Raw genomic sequence first — 20,315 nt, forward strand, 5'->3', positions numbered from 1 at the left:
GGACCAGACCGGGTGGGACACCACCAGGTAAAAGGGGTTTTGGGGGAGGAAAGAAGGGGGGGGATCAGTCATGGTTAAGGCAACACACAGAGAGCATGCAGATATACAGTCACAGAGGAAGGACATCATAATATTGCTTGTCAAATTCTCGCTCCAAACATCCAAATTGTACAAAAAGGAAGAAAATAGGCTTCTCGCGCTAAGGAAAAATACACGTTTGTTTGTTTGTTTTTTAAAGTTGTCCCTCCCTCCTACAAAGAATGTTCTAATACAAGAAAATAAATATAGCAAAAAAAGCCAGAGAAAAATAAAAAATAATTTAAAATAGCTCTTTTTCTTCTTTTCATATATGTTCAATAGTTCTCTTTGCTATTCACAAATGGCACAACATTCTTTCGAAACAAAAAGAAGACAGAAGGATAAAACCCCTGCGACATTCATATTCACGTGTTGAACGAGAGAAGCTTTTGATGCAGCAGAGGATTGATTTTCTTTCTTTCTTTTGAAGAGGAAGAGTCCGATTCTGAGCCTGATTCACACCCAGTCTAAACGCAATCTGGACTAAATCTGGTGCTGGTGAAGATGATGCTTTCAATGAAAGACAAAGAGAAACTCTGCTTGATTTAAGTCAATAAGTGCTTAGAAAACATCAAAACCCTCCTGTTATGTTCCGGGTCAAATTGACCGATTTTAAAGTTTGACAAATACAATCAAAATATAGCTTTCGCTATGAAACTTCTTCTGCTTGGCTTAAGTATTATCAACAAATACAATTTCAAATATTTGTTAATGCAATGCTTCCGTTTCTGACATTTTAGGATCATAAGACATGACTCTGGGTCAAAATGACCCAATTTAAAGGTAAAGAAATACAATTCAAAGGAAAAAGTATTTTCTAAAATTATGTCTATTGGGATTAGAAAGTCAAATAAATGCAATACATAAATTAAAAAAAAAGAGTTACAAGTATTTTGAAGCAATGTTTATTGGGACTTATTCCGTTTCTGAAACTTGAGAATCATTAAAAGTTTTAGTGGCTTGGGTCAATATGACCCACAAATCAAGCAAATCCAACTATAAAAAGTTATAGTTGGTGTTAAACAACATTTGTTGGGAATTTTTTTTCTTTCATTTTTGACACATTTGGATAATTAAAAATACTCTGGGGTCAAAATGACCCATTTTAAAATCAAGGAAATACAACAAAAATAATTAAAAGCAGCTTTTAAACAATATTTGTTGAGAATTACAGCCACTTTTGATTTTGGCCTGGGTCAAAATGACCCATTAAAAAGATCAAGCCAATACAAAAAAAATAAATAAATACAAATTTAATTTTAGTAGACACATTGGCATCATTAAATAGGCTTGGGTCAAATTGACCCATTTAAAAATCAATCAAATTAAAAAATATATATTAAAATTAGCTTTTAAATGATGTTTGTTGGAATTTTATTCATTCCGGACACCTTTGGAACATTAAATATGGCCAGGGTCAAACGGACCCATTCTAAGACTGAAACTAAAAAAATAAAATAAAAATAAAAAAGTCAAAATTTCCCCCCTCCCCCTCATTGGTTTGACGCTTATGAATAATTAAATACGCCCTGGGTCAAAATGACCCAGGAACAATATCCCTTTTCCTGAAAAACAAACGTAACAGGAGGGTTAAGTGCTGCTATAAGTGTTTAGTTGAGGTGCTCTCACACGTCAAGTTGTCTTTTTTTCTAATCAGAATCAGTCAATGGGTTTGTAAACTTGGTCCACGAGCCCCCAGGGTCCGGTTCATAAACATTCTGAGTGTACTATGACACATCATGACACCACTCTCTTCTCTGACTGGTCACAGAATGTTAACAAAAAGTGCATTTTCAAACGTTTTTTTTTTTTTTTTTTTTTAAACAACTTGGCTAAATTATGCCAGCAAATAGCCAAATACGTATTGTCCTCTTTCCTCAACAAAACAAAACAAATAAGATAACATGTATGTTTGACGACATGCTAACATGCTAAACCCAAGACGTGCCCGTTCAGTCTACTTCCTGGTCTTGGTTTTTGTGCTAGCTGCTGGCGGTATTGCTAATGTTGCTGAACTGGACCGAGGGGGGAAACCAACTGGATTGAAGCAAACTAAAAGGTGCTAGTGTAAAAGCACTCTTATTCTAAAAAACGCACGGAATTCGTTGTTTTAAAACCTGAACAATGTTGTTGATTAAAGGTAAAATGATGCAAAAGTCAAAGGCAAATGAAATTGTAATACCACTTTGTGTCTCTAGGGGGCATGAGCGAGTCGCCAACTTGAGATCGGTTGTTTGGGGAAAAAAAAAAAATCTCGTAATGGAAGTTAGCGTTTGAACCTGGGAGCGGCGTTTGTTGTGAAATGCGACTGACGACTGGGCAAAGCTGAAATTATATAATCAGAAGTGTCATCAATTCATTTATCAGTCCACGTTTTTTTTTGTTTTTTTTACCCTCTTTCACCATTGACATGTCTGTTCCACAAATAACTTTCTTTGGGTTTCAGGCTACAGTGCTACCAGTTCAATATGTTTTCATGTGGTCTGAGATTTCCGTTTTTTTGTTTGTTTGTTTTTTTGTTTTTTTAAACAAATGTCACATGACCAGAGTTCCTTGAGAGGAAAAATACGTGAAGATTAAAGAATGGAAAATAAGATCTGAATATGATCTAAACTTCAAAGCCAACAGCAAGTCCAAAGTAGCGCACGACACTTAGCTTAGCATCTACTCGACACGGGGCAAAGACCCACTTGTCTACATTTGGCTAGGAAGCTACGTTGCTAAGAAGGAGAGGGCGTGATCGCCACACTGTAAATATTATATGATAGCGGTTTGTGTACACTAAGGAGGATGCCGCAGTGGGTAGAACTCGAGTCGAACTTACCGCCTACGCCACCGCGCCGCCTCACTACTATGTACTATACGACCTTTGCCGTCTACTTGGAAGGAACACATAAAACGTCAAAGGTTGTCATTCTCATTGCTAGCAGTAACAGTATTATTAACAATAGCTTTCTCTTTGAAGGAGCGCATAGAGGAGTGCCGGGTGCGCATACGGGAGCGTCAGGAATGCACACAGGAGCTGCAGGGACGCATACGGGAGCGTCTGGAACGGATACGTGAGCTTCAGGAACACTTACGGGAGTGTCAGGAGCGCATACGGGAGTGTCAGGAGCGCATACGGGAGCGGCAGCAACGCATTCAGGATCTTCAGGAACACAATTGGAATGCATATGGGGAGCGTCCGGAGCACATACTCTATAGGTGTTCGCTTATTCAAACCCTGTTACACCAAACCTGCTTGTGTGATCAGTTCAGCATCAACGCTACGATTACATCGTATCAGATTAGCAAAATGACAAAAAAAAAAAAAAATAAAAAAAAAATACACTAAGTAAAAATCGGGTCCACGCAGCTGATTGGTCCCGGTATTACGGTCATGTGACCGCACCGAGTGCTCAGTAGTCGTCCAAACGTGGAAGTTTCTCAACATAGCTTTCTTTATATAGATATATATTTATTCATATAGATACGTTAGCAGTTGCTCGCGGAATCTTTTAATTTCTATGCAAAAAATAAAAATAAAACATTGGTCGAGTTAAGAGACATTTTTAACCATTTTTCGTAAAACCCCTGAGATAACCACAGACGTCCTTTCAGTACAAAAACAGCAAAAGTCTTTTTTTTTTTTTTTTTAAACGCACAAATTGTCGGACAAACTTTGTCGACGGGAGTTTAAGCCTCGTTGGCCTAGCCAACGTAGTCTGCTGGCTAGAGTCAATGGAACGGGAAGTCAGACGTGCTAAATGCGGCCCTCTAGAGGCTGTTAACTGGCACTGCACAATGTTGAAAACACACCCCTTTGATGGAAGTGCGTGAAAAATGGCAAATCGTTGTCCGCACATCCTTCGTTCAGGCACTCGCAAAAATGATTAAGGTGACAACATTCGCATTGATTGGGCGACGGCTGATTGGTTGGTGATTGTTTAGCTTTTGGAGGGGGGTGGGGGGGGGGGGGGGTTTGCGACAGAAGGCACAGAGTTTATTCCAGGCAAACAAATGGAATTTTGAATAAGGAAGAATATTTTTGTACGTTCTTTTTCCAAACTCCAATTGCTCTTCTATGTGAAAATGAACAACCATTTTGTTTTTTTTCCTCGTAAACCAGCCAGTGCTAATAACGCTACTAGCTCGCTAGTTGTGCTTTCCGACACCACCTGCTATTCAAAGAAGACCCTGAAACCAGCCTCGGTAAAGATATTTAGAAGAATGCCCCAAAGAATAAGACCACAAAGTCTAAAAAAAACGGACGTCTGTTTCCTATTTCCGTTCAGAACTTAGCGGTGAGACGCGAGGAGGCTAGTGGCTACATTCAAAGAATGCTCGGGGGGCACAGCTGGAGCGAGTTGGACTAGCGACAGCTAGCCTGTCTGCGGTGCGTTCAGTGTCCTTAGGACGCCATGACGCTCCGTCTCAGCAGGTCCTCGTTCCCGGAATGCAACTGCGCCAGGCGGAGCTTGCGCGCTCCGCCGGGACGCGTGTCCAAGTCGCTTTGCTCGCCGTCGGAGAAGTATCCGTCGCCGCGGAGCAAACGCTGGTCCTTTGCCTCGGACGCCGCCCCGCCACCGCCGCCCCGCCCTCGGGACTTAACCTGGCGGGACATGCGTAGCCGCGGGGACGGCACGGCGGGCGGCGGCCTCGGCGTGACGCCGTTGCTGCCCCATGGTCCGCCGTCCTCCGAGATGTGGCAAGAGTCCATTTTGGAGATGGTGGGCTGCAGGTCGGAACTCCTGGTATGGTGACGGTGCAGGTGGTGGCTGTGTAGGACCCTGGAGGAAACCCGGGACCCCTTGCGGGAGCCCTGCTTTTCCTCCGCCCCGCCGCCCGTCCACGCGGCCTTGACGGCGGACCCCGAGCCGACGGACAGGAGCGTCCGTGGCGACGGCGGCGTGGTGGTGCCGGTGGCCGGCGTGTGCCCGCGGGGGCGGGGCTTGCAGCTGCCTCGGGTTTTGCGACCCAGCTGGGGCGTCTTCCACGTGGACGCCATGGAGTTTTCCATCATCAGGTTGAGCAAGCTCTCCTCATCCTGCAGGAGCTGCGGGACAACCGGGACGTTTAGCGTCGCCGTAAAATGTGACAGCAGACTTGCCTGTGTCTTTTCTGGCATGGCTGCTTCCGACTTTTTGGTGGGTCTATTCGTGTTAGACAAGCTGACCAAATTTTAGGTTCTAAGGGAACCTGGCTTAGGGGAATTAATTGTTTTTGGTTGATTTTATGGCTTTTGAGTAAGGAGGACCAAAAATGCCTGAATAAAAAAATAAATAATAGGGGTGTCAAAATTAGTGTTTATTTTGAGTTAATTTAAAGTTCCTTTACCACCTCTATTTATTTTTTTTTAACCTGTGGATTAATGACCGCCCATTACTTGGAAAGCCTGTACTGGTGAATTCCAGTCACAACGCAGCAAAGAGGTCCATGTCAAAAAAGCAGTCTTAATAAAATAATAATGCATATATTTGTGGAGACTTGGGCCAAGTTGTATTTTGCAATTTTAAAAATGCATAGAATTTCACAAGTTACTTCATGTTAAAGATTAGATAGCTCTTAATATGAAAAATGCACTGAGCTGTCACCGTCTTACAAATGCAATTATGCCATCTAGTGGCAGAAATATGACCTCAAAACAAATCAATATCACTTTTTTTTTTTTACAGTACAGTACACGTTTGTCATTTTAACTACATTTTTATAAATTATTATGAAATTACTGTATCGATGACTAAAAGATGCAGCCATATTTCTATTAGTTTAACATTTTCCCCGCATTTGTTAACAAAAGTATGAAAACTTCATGGAAAAAAAATTTAAAAACATTTTATTATACATTTACAACAGATATAAAAATTTATGATTAATAATAATAAATAAATAAATAAAATAAATAAATTATATATATATATATATATATATATATATATATATTTGTTTTTTTTCCTTTATATTTATTTTTTTGTAATTACATTTTTGAATTATATTTTTAATGTACATTTTTATTTCCACTTATTTATTTATCTATTTATTTATTTAAATTTTGGCATTTTTGGCCCACCACATTTGAGAAGTATTTTTCAGGATCGTTCTGGACTGTTACCTGGTCGGAGAGCAGAGTGCCGCTCTTGTCCCGGTGCTGTGAAGCCAAAGCCCACTTGCTGAGCATGTCGTCGGCCGTGATCTGCACAGACTGAGCCAGCCAGCTGTCGAACAACGAGTTGTCCAAAGGGAAAGACTTGGACAAACCTACACAGACAAAACATTTCTTATTTAATAAAAAAAAAAAAAAAAAAAAAAAAAAAAAAAGGGAAAAAAAAAGTGTGGTTGAAATCATCATGAATGATGTGCCAAGTAGGACAGCAGGAGGTGCTGTTTGGGTGGCTGTGACAACCACCGAGCCTCCACACAAGTGCATGCACATAAACACATACATTTGTTTCCATGACGCAGCATGCCTCTGCAGGAGAAGCGAGGGAGACGAAAAAAAGGAGCAGGAAAGTAAACACACCGCCGTGGAAATGATGTGACGCATGATTTTTTTTTTTACACAACAGTACATGGGGACAAATCAGAAATGAATGAAAAATCGACAGAATATTATGTTTTTGTTTTGAGAGGTCCCCAAAGTCTGGTTCTTTTTCTTCCCTTTTGTGAAATTACAAGCACTCGAAAGCAAGTGCACCAACAGCCGCACAAAGTGTGGTTCTTTAAAAAAAAATGTTGAATGAGAGTTCCTGTGCCCAGGCCTGTTTGGAGCATCCAGATTTATATTTATGAGCGCTCCAGAGCAAAGTACCCAAGGCCAATAATGGTAATAATAAAAAATAATTCAGTGGTGTACCTATCTCTTTAAGCAGCGAGCCACTGTCTGACTTCCATCTCTCCTTTCTCTTGTCAGGACTACTCTTCGTCCTGCTCTCCTTCCCTGCACTCTGCTTACTCTTTCCTCCTTCCTTCTGGACTTTCTCTGCGGGGAGACACAATTGTATACTCTATGTTATATATCATAGAATTTAGTTAGTTTTTTCCTCGATGATGCAACATTATGTTAGCATTTTAGGCTAACGCTAGTCATTCTTTTTATTACCCTTGAGCAGATGCACAAGTATGGTCCTCCATAACAGAAAGCGTGATTTAAGACAAAAAAAAATAAAAATAAAGTAATTTGGTGACTACTATCAGAGTGTATGGTGCAAACAACATTGAGCCCATGCTGCTTCATCAAGTCCAAAGACATCTTTTTTTATTTTTCTCTATTGTGATAGGATGTAATCTCCCGCAACTGAATTTTGTCAATATGCTCCCCATTTTCTCGTTCTTTTAATTTCCCTAATCTGATTTTTTTCTTTTGTGTGCGTTGAACACAAAAGGGGAAGGGGTGGGGGGTGGGGGTTGTCATCTTTTGGGGTTTTCAAGGACAAGAGCGGAAGATTCTCCCCCCCACCCCACCTGCAGTTTGTAATCTGCACACACATCCAACTACATCAGCAGTGCTTTAAAACACCGTTTTACAAGCTTTTTATGTGCATTATTTAAAGCCGGAGCAAGCGGTGCGACGGTTCTCTTATCTTAGGATATATAAATCACAATTTTGAGGGCTTTCCTCTACTCAAAAATTTGCAGGCGTGTTCATCCTGGTGAAAATGTACTTTTGGTAAGGCTCACAGGGCGTGACCGCCTATAGTCGTGCCCCTGGGCTACTTTTGAAAATCCACACTCCAAAGTCGGTTTCATTTAGCAACACAACATTTGGGACTCATGTTGATCATGAGTAGAGCCACAAAAAAAAGTCTTAAGTAACCATGCTTTGAAAGTGGAAGGAGATTTGACGTTTTGGTTTGAAGATGACAATTTAGGCTCATTTTAGCCATTTCATAAAATGCTTTTTTTTTTTTTAAATAAAAAATAAAATAAAATGAAAAAAATTCAGCCCCCGAAGGCTGTTTCACTTAGCAACATGAAATTTGGTAGGCATGTCTATCACGAGTAGACCCACAAAAAATGTCTCAGGTCATGCCTAAAAACACACAAGAAGTCTGCCATTTTAGTTTGAAGATGACATTTCAGTGTCATTTTCGCCATTCCCAGCGACCGGTCATAAAATGCTTCTTCCAAAAAATAAAAAATAAAAATAAAAAAAATCAGCCTCTGACACCTGTTTCACTTAGCCACATGAAATTTGGTCGGCATGTCTATCATGAGTAAACCCACAAAAAATTCTGAGGAACTCATGCCTAAATACACACAAGAAGTCTGTCATTTTAGTTTGAAGATGACATTTTAGTCTAATTTTGGCCATTCCCAGCGGCCTTTCATAAAATGCTTCTTTAATATTACTTGGGCATGAAGCAGCCATTTTCAAGAACATTTTTGCCATTTCGTTCATGCATGACTTCCCCTGCTGACACTTTGCTTTCTTTCAAACTGTATACTCGCAGCAGCTTTAATTCTTATTATTTATGCTTGTAAGGACCTCTCACCTCTCTCTCGCTATGCGGGAGATATACGTTATGCAGAGTGATTAATGACCTCGCTTTCCAGATGCACTCAACTGCAGCATAAAGCGTGTGTATATGTGGTGTCCTACTTCGTACCTGAGCTCATTAGCTTTTCTTCCTCACTCCCTCCAGCCCCTCGCCTTACCTCCCTCCCAACCCATCTCTTATCTTTACTCGGACTGCCATCCCATAAACCTTCCCGCCCATCTTCTTCCTCATTTCGCCTGCCTTTGTCATCGTTCAACACTCACACACACACTCACGCACGCACGCACACACACATTTGTGCACGCACACGCACGCTCACCAGGCGAGAGCAGATCAGAGAGGCCAAAACTAACTGCTGTCAGCTCGTCACAGTTGGAATGTAAATGTACTGCACTTCCTGCATAACAATACTCATACTCTTGCGTATGTGTCCAAGAAAACTGTCAGATGATAGTGGCCATTTTATGTCGGGTACCACTCCAAAAATTTCAATAAGGCTCTTGTCTGGAGTTGGTGCATCTCAATGCATTAGAATATTGTAAAAAGTTCATTTATTACAGTAGGTTCCATTTAAAAAAAAGTGTAGACAGTGAAAAAGCTGTTTATTTAATAGTATTGTGATGATCATGGCTTAAGCTAAAAACTTTGCTTTGTTACTGGCGCAACAACGAAGTAAAAAATGTGAAATGAAAAAAAAAGGGGAATTAAAATGTAGGGGACTTAGAAGGCAACCCTGTGGTACACCACAAAGACAGATGCCTAAGTATGTGAAACGTATGTGCTGTTTACCTCCGGCCATGTCCTCTTCCAGTAGCTGTATCTGCAGGTGGAAGATCTTCTCCTGAAGGTCGCACAGGCTGTGCTTCATCTTCTCTCGCCGCGTCACCATGTAGCACAGGTTACGCACCTGGGAGCAGACGAATACAACATCATAAGAAAATGGGGAAATGGCAATCAGCTTGCTCTAAGAATTAGAATCGGCCCATATCCTCCTGACTACCAGGGAAAAAAATATTGTCCAATCATGTTTATTTTGATATTCCTCAATCTTTGAGAAGTAATTGGAATACTGCAAAAGAAATTTTTGAAAAAAAAAAAAAAGTTTTTATTTTTAACATTCACTGCCTTTGACAAGTATACTTGTCAATTGTATTTTTTAGAGCGGTGCTAAATGGGGGCGAATCTGAGCATGCTCCACTGTAAATATCAAACTTGGAAACAACTTTACTGATGCCAAACCACCGGTAGATGACATCATAGCCCCATTTTATAGGAAATAAACACAGTTTCAGCGTCCATGGGAGAAATGGCTGTATTTTGGCAAACCTACATTTTTCTGCTGTCAATTATAAAAGAACGTGACGGGACAAAAAGTAGGGAGTCTATTCTGTTATTTGGTAGATTCGGTTTATATATAATTATTGAATGTAATATCACGTGAGTATTGGAAATGTAAATTTTTTTTATAATGACTGGCAGTGAATGAGTTAAACTATGATGTGTCCACTACAGAGGACATTTTTTAAAATTTAAATGCTCGGCTCAAATACAGTTAAAATAATTCAAACAATACTTTAATGTGTTCTTAAAAGTCTTATAGAAAACATGCTAACAACATTTAAAGCCTAAATTTCTTCAATAAAAAGTGTTATACAGTGTTCCCTCGTTTTCCGCTGGGGTTAGGTTCCAAAAAATACCCGCAATAAATGAAATCCGCGAAGTAGTTAGCTTTATGTTTTACAATTCTTATAAATGTTTTAAGGCTCTAAAATCCCCTACCACACAATTTAGACACTTTTCTCATTGAGGCATTTACATGTTCTCACATTTCTCTCTTGTTCAAACATTGATAATGTTCAAAACTTCATAAATTTTATAAAATGGTTATATTACTGCAAAAAAATATGCAAAATTGCACTTAAAAAAAAATCTGCGATCCAGCGAGACCGCGAAAAGTGAACCGCGTTATAGCGAGGGAAGACTGTACACTTAGTATTCCTCTTCCCTAAAAAGTGCTTGCACTGAGGGAAGCCCCACCCCTACACATTTGGTATCATTGGAAAGCTCTGAATGTCCTCTATAGCACAAAAGGAGTCAACTTAATCGTATGCACTGGGTGGGAGATATTCAGGTTTAAAAAGGTCCACTACAGAGGACACATTTGAATTGCTGGTAGTCAGGAGGATATAGCCAAGGACAAGCTAGCTGAGTCGTGAAGTCGACTCGTCCACTAGTTAGCAATTTAACCCCACTAGCCCATGTAGTGTATTTTGCAGTTCTAATTTGCCTTTATTCTTTAACATTTAATATTCTGTGTAAATGCCAAAATGAGTTACTAACTTAAAACATGTACATCAGTTTGTGCTAGCGTAGCGAGTTACTTAGGCTAGTATGCTAGCTAATACGATAGATGGGTCTCAATGGACGCTCAGAAGTTTGTTTTAGCTATTCAACAGTCGTTTAGCTCATGTGTTCATGATTGTGTACATGCTAAAATGATCTATAGGTAATATAGTATATGCTTTAGCGCATTAAAGATTGCGGAACACTGCTTTAAAGTTAGCTTTGAAACTGTAGCACTTAAATGCTAAACTTGTCCATTCTGAGCTCTGGATGCCGGCCAGAACACTTGCAGCTAACGCACCAAAAACTGGACACCGGCCAGCTACATTGTACGACGCTAACGTGATTATTATGTGTCTCTGACCACATCTGTGTGTGTGTGTGTGTGTGTGTGTGTGTGTGTGTGGGTGTGTGTGTGGGTGTGTGTGTGCAGGCTGACTGTTTATCTGTTGATCTTGATTGATTGGTCTGCTCGGCCTATCTGGCCCGTTCTATCCCCGCGAGCGAGCGAGTGAGCGCGCTACGGATAAAAATAGCTTCTCAACCGGGACACAATGTGCGGAACCTGTCATTGATTAGGCTGCTAATCTGTGTGTGTGTTATTCAGCAAAACAGGATACATAACAGGGGGTGAGGGGGGCAATTGTTTGTTTACTTTTCAACTTCCTCCTCACTCATTCTCTGCATATCAAACAGTAATTTTTCGAATATTTCAGCCCCTGAAGACAGTATCAGTTAGGAACTCTAAATTTAATGGATGGCTATCATCAGCAAGCACACAAAAAAAGGCTCAAGAAGCAAACTGAAAAGCCACAGGAAGTCTGCCATTTTGTTTTGAAGTGGCCATTTTAGAAGTATTCATCTTATTCAATTGCATTTTTCGCAAAGTTTGCCTTCAAAGTTAGCTTCCCTTAGGAACATGACATTTGGCAGGCACGTCAATCCTGAGTAGATTAAAAAAACAACAAAACAAAAACTCTAGAGACCATATTGTTTCGAGGCGGCCATTTTGCCCTTTTCCATAGATCCTTCAAATGTAAATTTGTCCTCGAGAGTAATCCTGAATCTGATTGCTATGAACATTTTTTTTTTGAAAATTCAGCCCCAAAGCCAGTTTCCCATAGCCACATAACATTTGGGAGGCATGTCTATCACGAACAGACCCACCAAAAAGTCTCAGAAAGTCATGCCTAAAAACACACAAAACGTCTTTTGGTTTGAAGCTGACATTTTTGTTTCATTTTGGCAATTTCCAGGAGCCTTTCATAAAATATTTATTGAGAAAACAAAACAAAAAACAAAACAAAACAAAACAAAACAAAACAAAACAAAACAAAACAAAACAAAACAAAACAAAACAAAACAAAACAAAACAAAACAAAACAAAACAAAACAAAAAACAAAACAAAACAAAACAAAACAAAACAAAACAAAACAAAACAAAACAAAACAAAACAAAACAAAACAAAACACCATGGCCCGAAGCCAGTTTACCTTAGCAACACAAAATTTGGTAGTCATTAGGGTTGTTAAAAAAAATCGATTCGGCGATATATCGCGATACTACATCGCGCGATTCTCGAATCGATTCAATAATCGGCAGAATCGATTTTTTTTTTTTTTTTTTTTTTTTTTTTTTAGGATTCACACCTTGAGCATGGAAGAATGTTATATGAACGGCACATTAAGCCTTAATATTTTTATTTTAATGCTGTTCAAACATGAAACAGATTACAACCTCTATAAGACTGAAATTTCAGATAAATAAATAATACATTTTCATATAAATCTTACACTCTACAAGCTTACTGATTAGTATTTTCTAAATATGAATGAAAAAAAATCGCAACAATCGACTTATAAATTCGTATCGGGATTAATCGGTATCGAATCGTGACCATTCGTATCGGGATTAATCGGTATCGAATCGAATCGTGACCTGTGAATCGTGATACGAATCGAATCGTCAGGTACTAGGCAATTCACACCCCTAGTAGTCATGTCTATCACGAGTAGACCCATATAGCCTCTCAAGAAAGCATCCCCCAAAATCCACAGAAAGTCTGCCAGCTCTGGCATTTCCAAAAGGTCCTTCAAAAGCAAACTCATTCTACAGATTTTGTCCAATTGCTACCACATCTGAACCTCGCAAACGAGACAACCTTGAAACTCAACGCCAGGCCCAATCGACCATGTACGCTGGCCCCTGAACCATCTAAATATCACCGCTATTGATCTCTAATTGGCCCGCTATCACCGCACGGACAGCCGGCGTTTATACAAAGATGGAATGCTCCCAACGGAGCCAACGAGAACATCAACAAGTCATTCGTCACTTGTTGGATCAGACCTGAGTCACAAAGCCACCACGCAAAAGCCATACATAACCACTTAGACGCCCATTAAACAAACATCTGCATTGAAACGGAGTCTCAATGCAGAACACACCTCGTTGGAATTTACTCTGCTGACTTTTCAAAAGGAAAGTCAGCTGAAGGAGATTTTGTTGTTTTGTTTTCTTTTGGTGACATTTGTGCAGCAAAGTGAATTACAGTGAGTGATGCAGCGACGTGTGACAGTGCAGGCCTCCGCAAGGCTTTTATTGAAATAACAATTTGGCAGCTGACGCTGTTGTTGTGACTGGTTTATTGTTTTGTTTTGTTTTTTATCTTGTTTTGTGCCGGGAAAGAAAAGAAAGAAAAACAACGGCAATAACGGTAAATTGCTGTCCACTGTAGTGACTGATGCGCAACTTTGACATTTACTGGAGATAAAAGCAGATTTTGTATAACTGAGACACATAAACACTTTGAAGTTCAACTCTGACACGCATGTAAAAAAAAAAAAGCCTGTAAGTATCTGTCACAACTTTGGCATCACACACTTACGGGAAAACGCTCAAGGCGGCAGGTTTGACTGTGCACATTTCATTCCGTGCATGTTTACACGCGGCTGTGGCATAGCGACACGCTATCCGTGTCAAACCCGTGCACTTCCTAGCATGTGCGCAGTGACATGCGTGTGCATATGTGTCCCTCCAGCCCCCCTTTGTTTTATCAAAGCTGTGCGAATTTAGGGTTTGACTGGCCGTGAATTATTTATCTCCGCCGAGGCCGTGGAAACACACAAGCGGCAATAAATATTTATACGCAAGCCTCATATTTATTTCATTGTGGTATCAGAGGGGCAGCTAGCGGGATGGTGACAGGAAGGAGGAGGAGGGAGAAAAAAAAAAACAGGTGAAAGAAATTGATGAGGGTTACCATTACAGTACAGTGTAGACGTGCTGCAGTACAACATGTGGGAAGTAGGGCAGAGGGAAGAGAGGCTGAATAAAAGATGTTATACGCGCGCTACAGGCTCACCTTATTATCATACTACAGCTTAATGTGCCTGAGGACAGAACGAATACTAACTGGAGAATGTCATTTCTGGAGGAATATCGAGTGTGAATGCTGAAGTGCTGACACAGAATTGAACTGAATTAATTAAAAATGTTAAATTTGAGACGTAAACCCTTTTTTTTTAAACATTTTTTCTTAATCCATTCATTTGGGAACTTTGTCAATTTTGGGGATGTGGAAAATGGTTCTCAAGGTGTCCTGAATGTTGTGAATATTCTGAGAAATGCGGAAAAGTGAGTTGAATTTCTAAAAAAGACTCATTCACTTTAATGGGACTAGTTTTTTATGAAAATTGCACATTCGTGAGAAAAGTAGGACTTTGGGAAATGTGGAAATATAGTTTCCTAAGATGTTCTGAAATTTGTAACTATTTTCAAGTTGCAATGGTTTGAATGTATTAAGAAACGTAGAAGGTTTAACATGTCACAAGACCCCAAGGAATAATAATGAAATAGTAAATATAAAGAATTTTGGTGCAGATCAACATGAAAAGCGAAAGCATTCAACAACAACACTTTTTATGGTTACTATTTCATCATATGAGAGGCTGCTGACAAAATAATTACAGATCCGAAAAGCTCTCATGCAGGGCTTTAATTTGAGATTCAACTCAATGTGGTCTGGCGCCAATATTATATATTTTTTAACCTTGCTAGTGATACGATAGTAATAAGTCTAAGTGTGTTTTAATCATTTTAATGTAGTAAAAGCACATGGGAGGGGTAATATAGCGTCTGGAACAGTGTTGCATGCTGGGAGCCACGCTGATGCCAATCCAACACCCGTCTGCGGACCGCCCAGCAGCTCCACTGCACTCTTGTGAGTTGTTTCACTGTATTTGTGTATGAGAGGAGGCTGAGTCATTGCTTTTTTTTTTCCTCGTCCTCTCCCTGAACCCGAGCAAGTTACATAACAAGTTGATGGCAGACATGAAGACGCGAGATGGGCCTCACTAATACGTTTACCCACCAGAGAAATCAACTCAACTGTCGTCTGGCTTCTCTTTCCCCACTCAGTCTTCTTTCCGTGGATAAAATACATCATAAAAAAGTAGCCCTCCCCCAAGGCTTGTAAAAAGGAATGATGATCATGTCGGATACGGGGTTAGGAAATGATTGTATCCAGCTAACAGTGGCATGAATAACAACAGTAAATATCACATACATTAGCTGTGACGAGACCGACGCGAACAAGATATTGCTAGCGTTGATTTTAGCATTAGCAACAGTAATCTCCCTTTCTTGAATTGTTTTGACAGTTAGCCGGTGCGCTAGCAACACCTACAAGACTGAAGCAACGACTGTTGTCAAGCACTTGGGAGCCAAATGCCGACTTGGAGAAAAAGCTCATGGATGCTTTGAGGGACATCACGGAGCAATTTGTTACACTGGCAGCACTTCAAAGACCAGGAGTGGAAAAAGGTGGTGGTGGGGGAGGTAATCCAGGGCGACATTAGCCCCTGAGAAATTTACACACACGCACACACGGATGGTGAATGGAAGGGATTTTTCAATTTGCCAGCAAATCAGAGTTGATTGGAAACCTCTCTGGTGGCAACACACACGCACACAGAAGGGAGACACACAATGCAAGACATGCAACACTTTCATCCTGACAGATGCTCTTCAGGGCAAAAAAAAAAAAAAAAAAAGGCAAGGTGAAGGACGGAGAGAAGAAAAGACGACAAACTGAATCTTGTCACTTGTCAGGATGATGAGCGTGTGGACTTGGGACTGAGCCTTGCTTGCCTTGTACTAGCTCGTTGATAACATTAGCACTGTTTACTTTCCTATAAAAGAAGCGGGGAAAACAATTTTTTGGGAAATATAAATATCTATCAATCCTCCAAACTGCTTATTATCCTAAATATGGTAATTAATTTTAAGTTACTAAAACAAACTAGCCTCACTTGTACTAGCTTGATGCTAATGCGAGCTCCACAGGCTCACTGTAATGTTGTTCATGCAAGGCAAGGCGATCAACTGATATTATCGGTTAATTCTAGTTTATTTTTCAAAATTTTTGTTGTGAAGTTGTTCTTTAACCAGCTTCTTTTTAAATATTGAAAATGTTCATTTATTATTTAGGATCGTGATCGCTATTTCTATAAATCAACTCAAGCTAAGTTTGAATGTAAACAAGCAACTTTCGCATCTGTTGGTGAGAAACATGTACCGTACACATACAGAAAGAATGTTTCAATTCTAGGGGTAACATTGATAAAAAAATTTCTGTAAAAAATATTTTAAGGCTTATTTAGTCTCTTCTTCATCCAGTTAATCAGAGAAACTACTACTAGCCTTCCTTTTAAAAGCTTGATGCTAACATTAGTTACATTTTGCATGACGTCCTTCGCCACCTTTTCACACACGCCGAGCTGATCCACTGTGATTTATCCCTGAGCGTTGTTTACATAAGGATTTTCAACCCCTGACCGCCAAACCGCCGTCACGTCGTCTCATATTGACGGGATAAACAACGTGAAAGGCGTCGATAGCGGGCGGTGGGGAGCCCCGGGAGAGTTTCAGATCGCGAGGGCAGCGTCCAATCGATAGATTCTGACTTGCGGGCGACGTTTCCGTGATGAACCCGAGCGGAGTTAATCTTAGCGACGGCGTGAAAGGAGGCACTGGAGAGCACTTGTTGAAGTCTGGCTGCCTTCTGGGGAGCTATTGGGCACTTTATCACCATAAGAGGTAAGAAAGTGTTACAGAAAAGATCGATAAAGACTGTAAATCTCCACTTCTACACTCCTTAAGTCAACCAGCTGAGGCTATTTCGCTGCCTGTAGAAGATGCATTTTTTTCCCCTGCTGTCACTGTTCTATATAAACGGCACAGCCGCGTGCGTTCTTGCAGTCACCGCAGTTTTGGTTATTAAGATGATGAGATATGTCTGCGTGATCTACAGTTGCTTCCCACTCTAGTTGCAGCGTCCTTACAAACACAAAAAAATTATCCCGTTTTGTCGATTTCAGTCTGAAAGACACAGACGAGTAAATGTCGGTTCTACCATGACAGCAATCTTTCCGCTTTACGAGATGCATTGTTGCCTGATGAAAGTGAGTTTTTTTTCCCACCGCACTCACCCTCTCCAGGTCTTGTCGGAGGTGCGTGAAAAGCTTGAGTCGTCTGTAGAGGACATCCTGCTCCTGCTGGGCCAGGTTGTCCACCTCGTCTCGTTTGAGAGTCACCAGAGGCTGGTTGAAGTTGGCCTTCCTTTTCAGTTTCCAGAACTGGTACAGGAAGTCCACCTTAGGGAGGAATGTTTTCATAGCATTTAAAGTACTTTTAATGTTTTTTAGAGGTACCCACAAATGTTTAAACTAATACAAACAATAATCAACCCCAAAGATGTACACTAAAAGTGAACCGACAGCCATTACTTTCTGTAGAGGTAAAAAGCAGGATTCAGTAATATTTCACATTCAGCAATCTTCAGCAAAAACTAGACAGAGCTTGAAATACTTCCTGTTTTCATTCTTCTTTCAAATTTACAGTGGTAAACTATCCATTACACAATAGTGTGCCACCATCTAGTGAATGACAGTGGAATTACAGCCAAAATAAACTGGCGGCAAAACAAAATTGTTATAAAAACTGTACAAAAAAAAATAAAAAATCAGCAAAATAGAAGGACAGCAAAGCCGAAACCCATGATGGAAGGGCGTTTATTTGTATAGCAAATCCTTTCCAGCCACCTCAGAAACACAATTTATTTGTCACGCGTTTTGGATCAATAAATACAATACATAAACTGAAAGTACCTGTGTGACAGGCAGCGCCATATTCTCCGCCACCTCTCCGGGGTCCACCAGTCGGTAGAACTCGTCCTCCAGCTCTTGGAGCTTCTGCTTCCGCTGGCTCACCTTGTCCCGCTCCAACTGGTCCCGCTCGGCCCTCTCAGACACAGAGTACGGTACCGACCGGGGCTCCGGGAGCTCGGCCGTCCACTCAGGTCGGGCCACTCCGCCGCAGCTATGCTCCAGACAGAAGGACTTGAAGCGGACCTCGTCGTTCTCGGCCAGGATGGTCCTCATCTCCAGACCGTGGTCGAAGGCGCATGTCACGTGGAAGGCCACAATACACGAGGGCATCGAACACTGCCAGGATCGAAGAAGGAGCAGGAAAGAACCTCAGGGGTTTCGTCAAATCCATCAAACACAAGATGGTTGGCCAAGTTCTGACCTTGTAAGGCTGACTTAAATGTTTTGTGTTTTATAGCAAGTCAGCAAATTTCATCATTATGAAAACTTAAGTGGTTCACAATTTACCATCATCCTTATATCTACTGTCTAGTATGCTGTAGTTCAAATTTGGTAGCTATCGGACAAATAGAAATAGCAGCTATTTGTGGCCAAAATTACTCTAAAATGGCTGACTTTGTGTCTTTTAAGGCATAGCTGCTTGAGACTCTTTTGTGGGTCTAATCATGAGAGACAGGCCTCCCAAAATTCCTTTTGCTTAGACAAAAAGGCTTGAGGGGCTGATTTTTCCCAAATTTTTTCATGTTTTATTATCTATTAGACACTAAATTGTCCACTTCAAGCCACCATAACAGATTTCCTGTGTCTTTTCCAGCAGAGCTTCTTGAGACTTTTTTTGTGGGTCTATTTATGATAGACATGGCGACCAAATCTCATGTTGTTTAGATAAGCTGGTATCAGGGGCAGAATTTTCATTTTTTGTTTTTATGTTTTATGATGTATCAATCACACACTAAAATGGTGATGGAGATGTTTTCTTCTTGCTAGGGGGGCATGACAGAAAATAATTGAGAAGCACTGCTTTAAACCAACATGACAGATTTTCTGTGTCTTTTTCCAGCACGGCTTCTTGAGACATCTTTGTGCGTCTACTCAAGATTGACATCCCTACCAAGTTTCATGCTGTTATGAGAAACTGGCTGCAGGCAGTGATTTTTTTCTTCAATGAAATTGTTGTTTAATGGCAAAACAAACCCTATACTGGCTAACTCAAACCAAAATGGCTGGCTTCCTGTGTCTTTTCGATGATGGCTTCCTGAGACTTTTTTGTGGGTCTACGCATAACAGACATGCCTACCAAATTTCAAGTTTCTAAGAGAAAATGGTGTCAGGGGCTGAATTTAAAACAAAATGTTCATGCTTTATGATGAGTCAGACCCTAAAAAAGGCCACACCAAACCAACATGGCAGACTTCCTGTGTATTTTCAGTCATGGCTTCCTGAGACTTTTTTTTTTTTTTGGTACCCTCATGTCAGACATGCCTACCAAATTTGACACTGCTATAGGCAAAACGTCAGCCACCAGTACCTGTATGCATGTTCCGGTGTGCTCTCGACACAGGCTGCAGGACAGAGCCCATCGGCTGGCGGGAATGTGGGACACCTTAGTGATAGGCTCCATCTTCTCCGGACAGCCGATACTCACCTAGCACACAAACAAAACTACAATTTCTATTCCATCATAATACTGCACTGTTGTCGTTTCATTTCCCCTTGTTTGTTACTGTGCCGATCCATGACGGACGCTTGTTCAGTGCCGCGACTGATTGATCCGTCTGCTAATTGACCCAGATGTGGCACACACACATATACATACACACGCACAAATGAAGGGAAGTTATTGTACCCAGAGGCTGTAGCGTTGTTTGTGTGTCTTTCCCAGCAGGAAAACAGGAAAAACCTCATAAAAATTGCAGTGATGGAGATGCTAGAAGCTAAGCGTGTGTGTTTGTGTGCGCGTGTGCGCATTTAAGTGAGACCTCTGTTGGAATTGAAGGCTGCTACACACACACAACATTGCAGGGGGTGTATCATTTGAAAGCACAAACACACATTCTTGTAGCATCCACACAAATGGGTCAAATTCTAATAGTCAGACATGTACATTTTGTGAGGTCCTGTGTGTATTTGTGTGTAAACATTAGAGCTGGGGGAAAAATAAAAATAAAAATAGGCTAACTCGGTTAAGTCAACTACAAAAATTGGTCAACACAAAAATTCTGCCTCAAAAATACAATATTTTAAATC

General features: G+C 40.6%; 1 protein-coding gene across 3 annotated transcripts in view; it reads right to left on the reverse strand.

Annotated features, from left to right (window-relative positions):
• Positions 1 to 1,546: 1,546 nt before the first annotated feature.
• Positions 1,547 to 20,315, reverse strand: part of jade2 (jade family PHD finger 2) — a 52,465-nt gene continuing 33,696 nt past the window's right edge. For 2 of the 3 annotated variants that reach the window (XM_077504995.1, XM_077504994.1), the window contains 7 exons: positions 19,597 to 19,713; positions 18,069 to 18,404; positions 17,391 to 17,555; positions 9,345 to 9,462; positions 6,911 to 7,036; positions 6,170 to 6,315; positions 1,547 to 5,113 (listed from right to left, as the gene is read on the reverse strand). In XM_077504995.1, the coding sequence (XP_077361121.1) occupies positions 4,469 to 5,113; positions 6,170 to 6,315; positions 6,911 to 7,036; positions 9,345 to 9,462; positions 17,391 to 17,555; positions 18,069 to 18,404; positions 19,597 to 19,713 (1,653 nt within the window). In that variant the 3' untranslated portion in view covers positions 1,547 to 4,468. The remainder of the gene's footprint in view (positions 5,114 to 6,169; positions 6,316 to 6,910; positions 7,037 to 9,344; positions 9,463 to 17,390; positions 17,556 to 18,068; positions 18,405 to 19,596; positions 19,714 to 20,315) is intronic. The other variant, XM_077504996.1, reaches the window with a different exon arrangement.

Source organism: Festucalex cinctus, chromosome 18 (assembly GCF_051991245.1).
Source record: "Festucalex cinctus isolate MCC-2025b chromosome 18, RoL_Fcin_1.0, whole genome shotgun sequence".
NCBI classification, from domain to species: domain Eukaryota; kingdom Metazoa; phylum Chordata; class Actinopteri; order Syngnathiformes; family Syngnathidae; genus Festucalex; species Festucalex cinctus.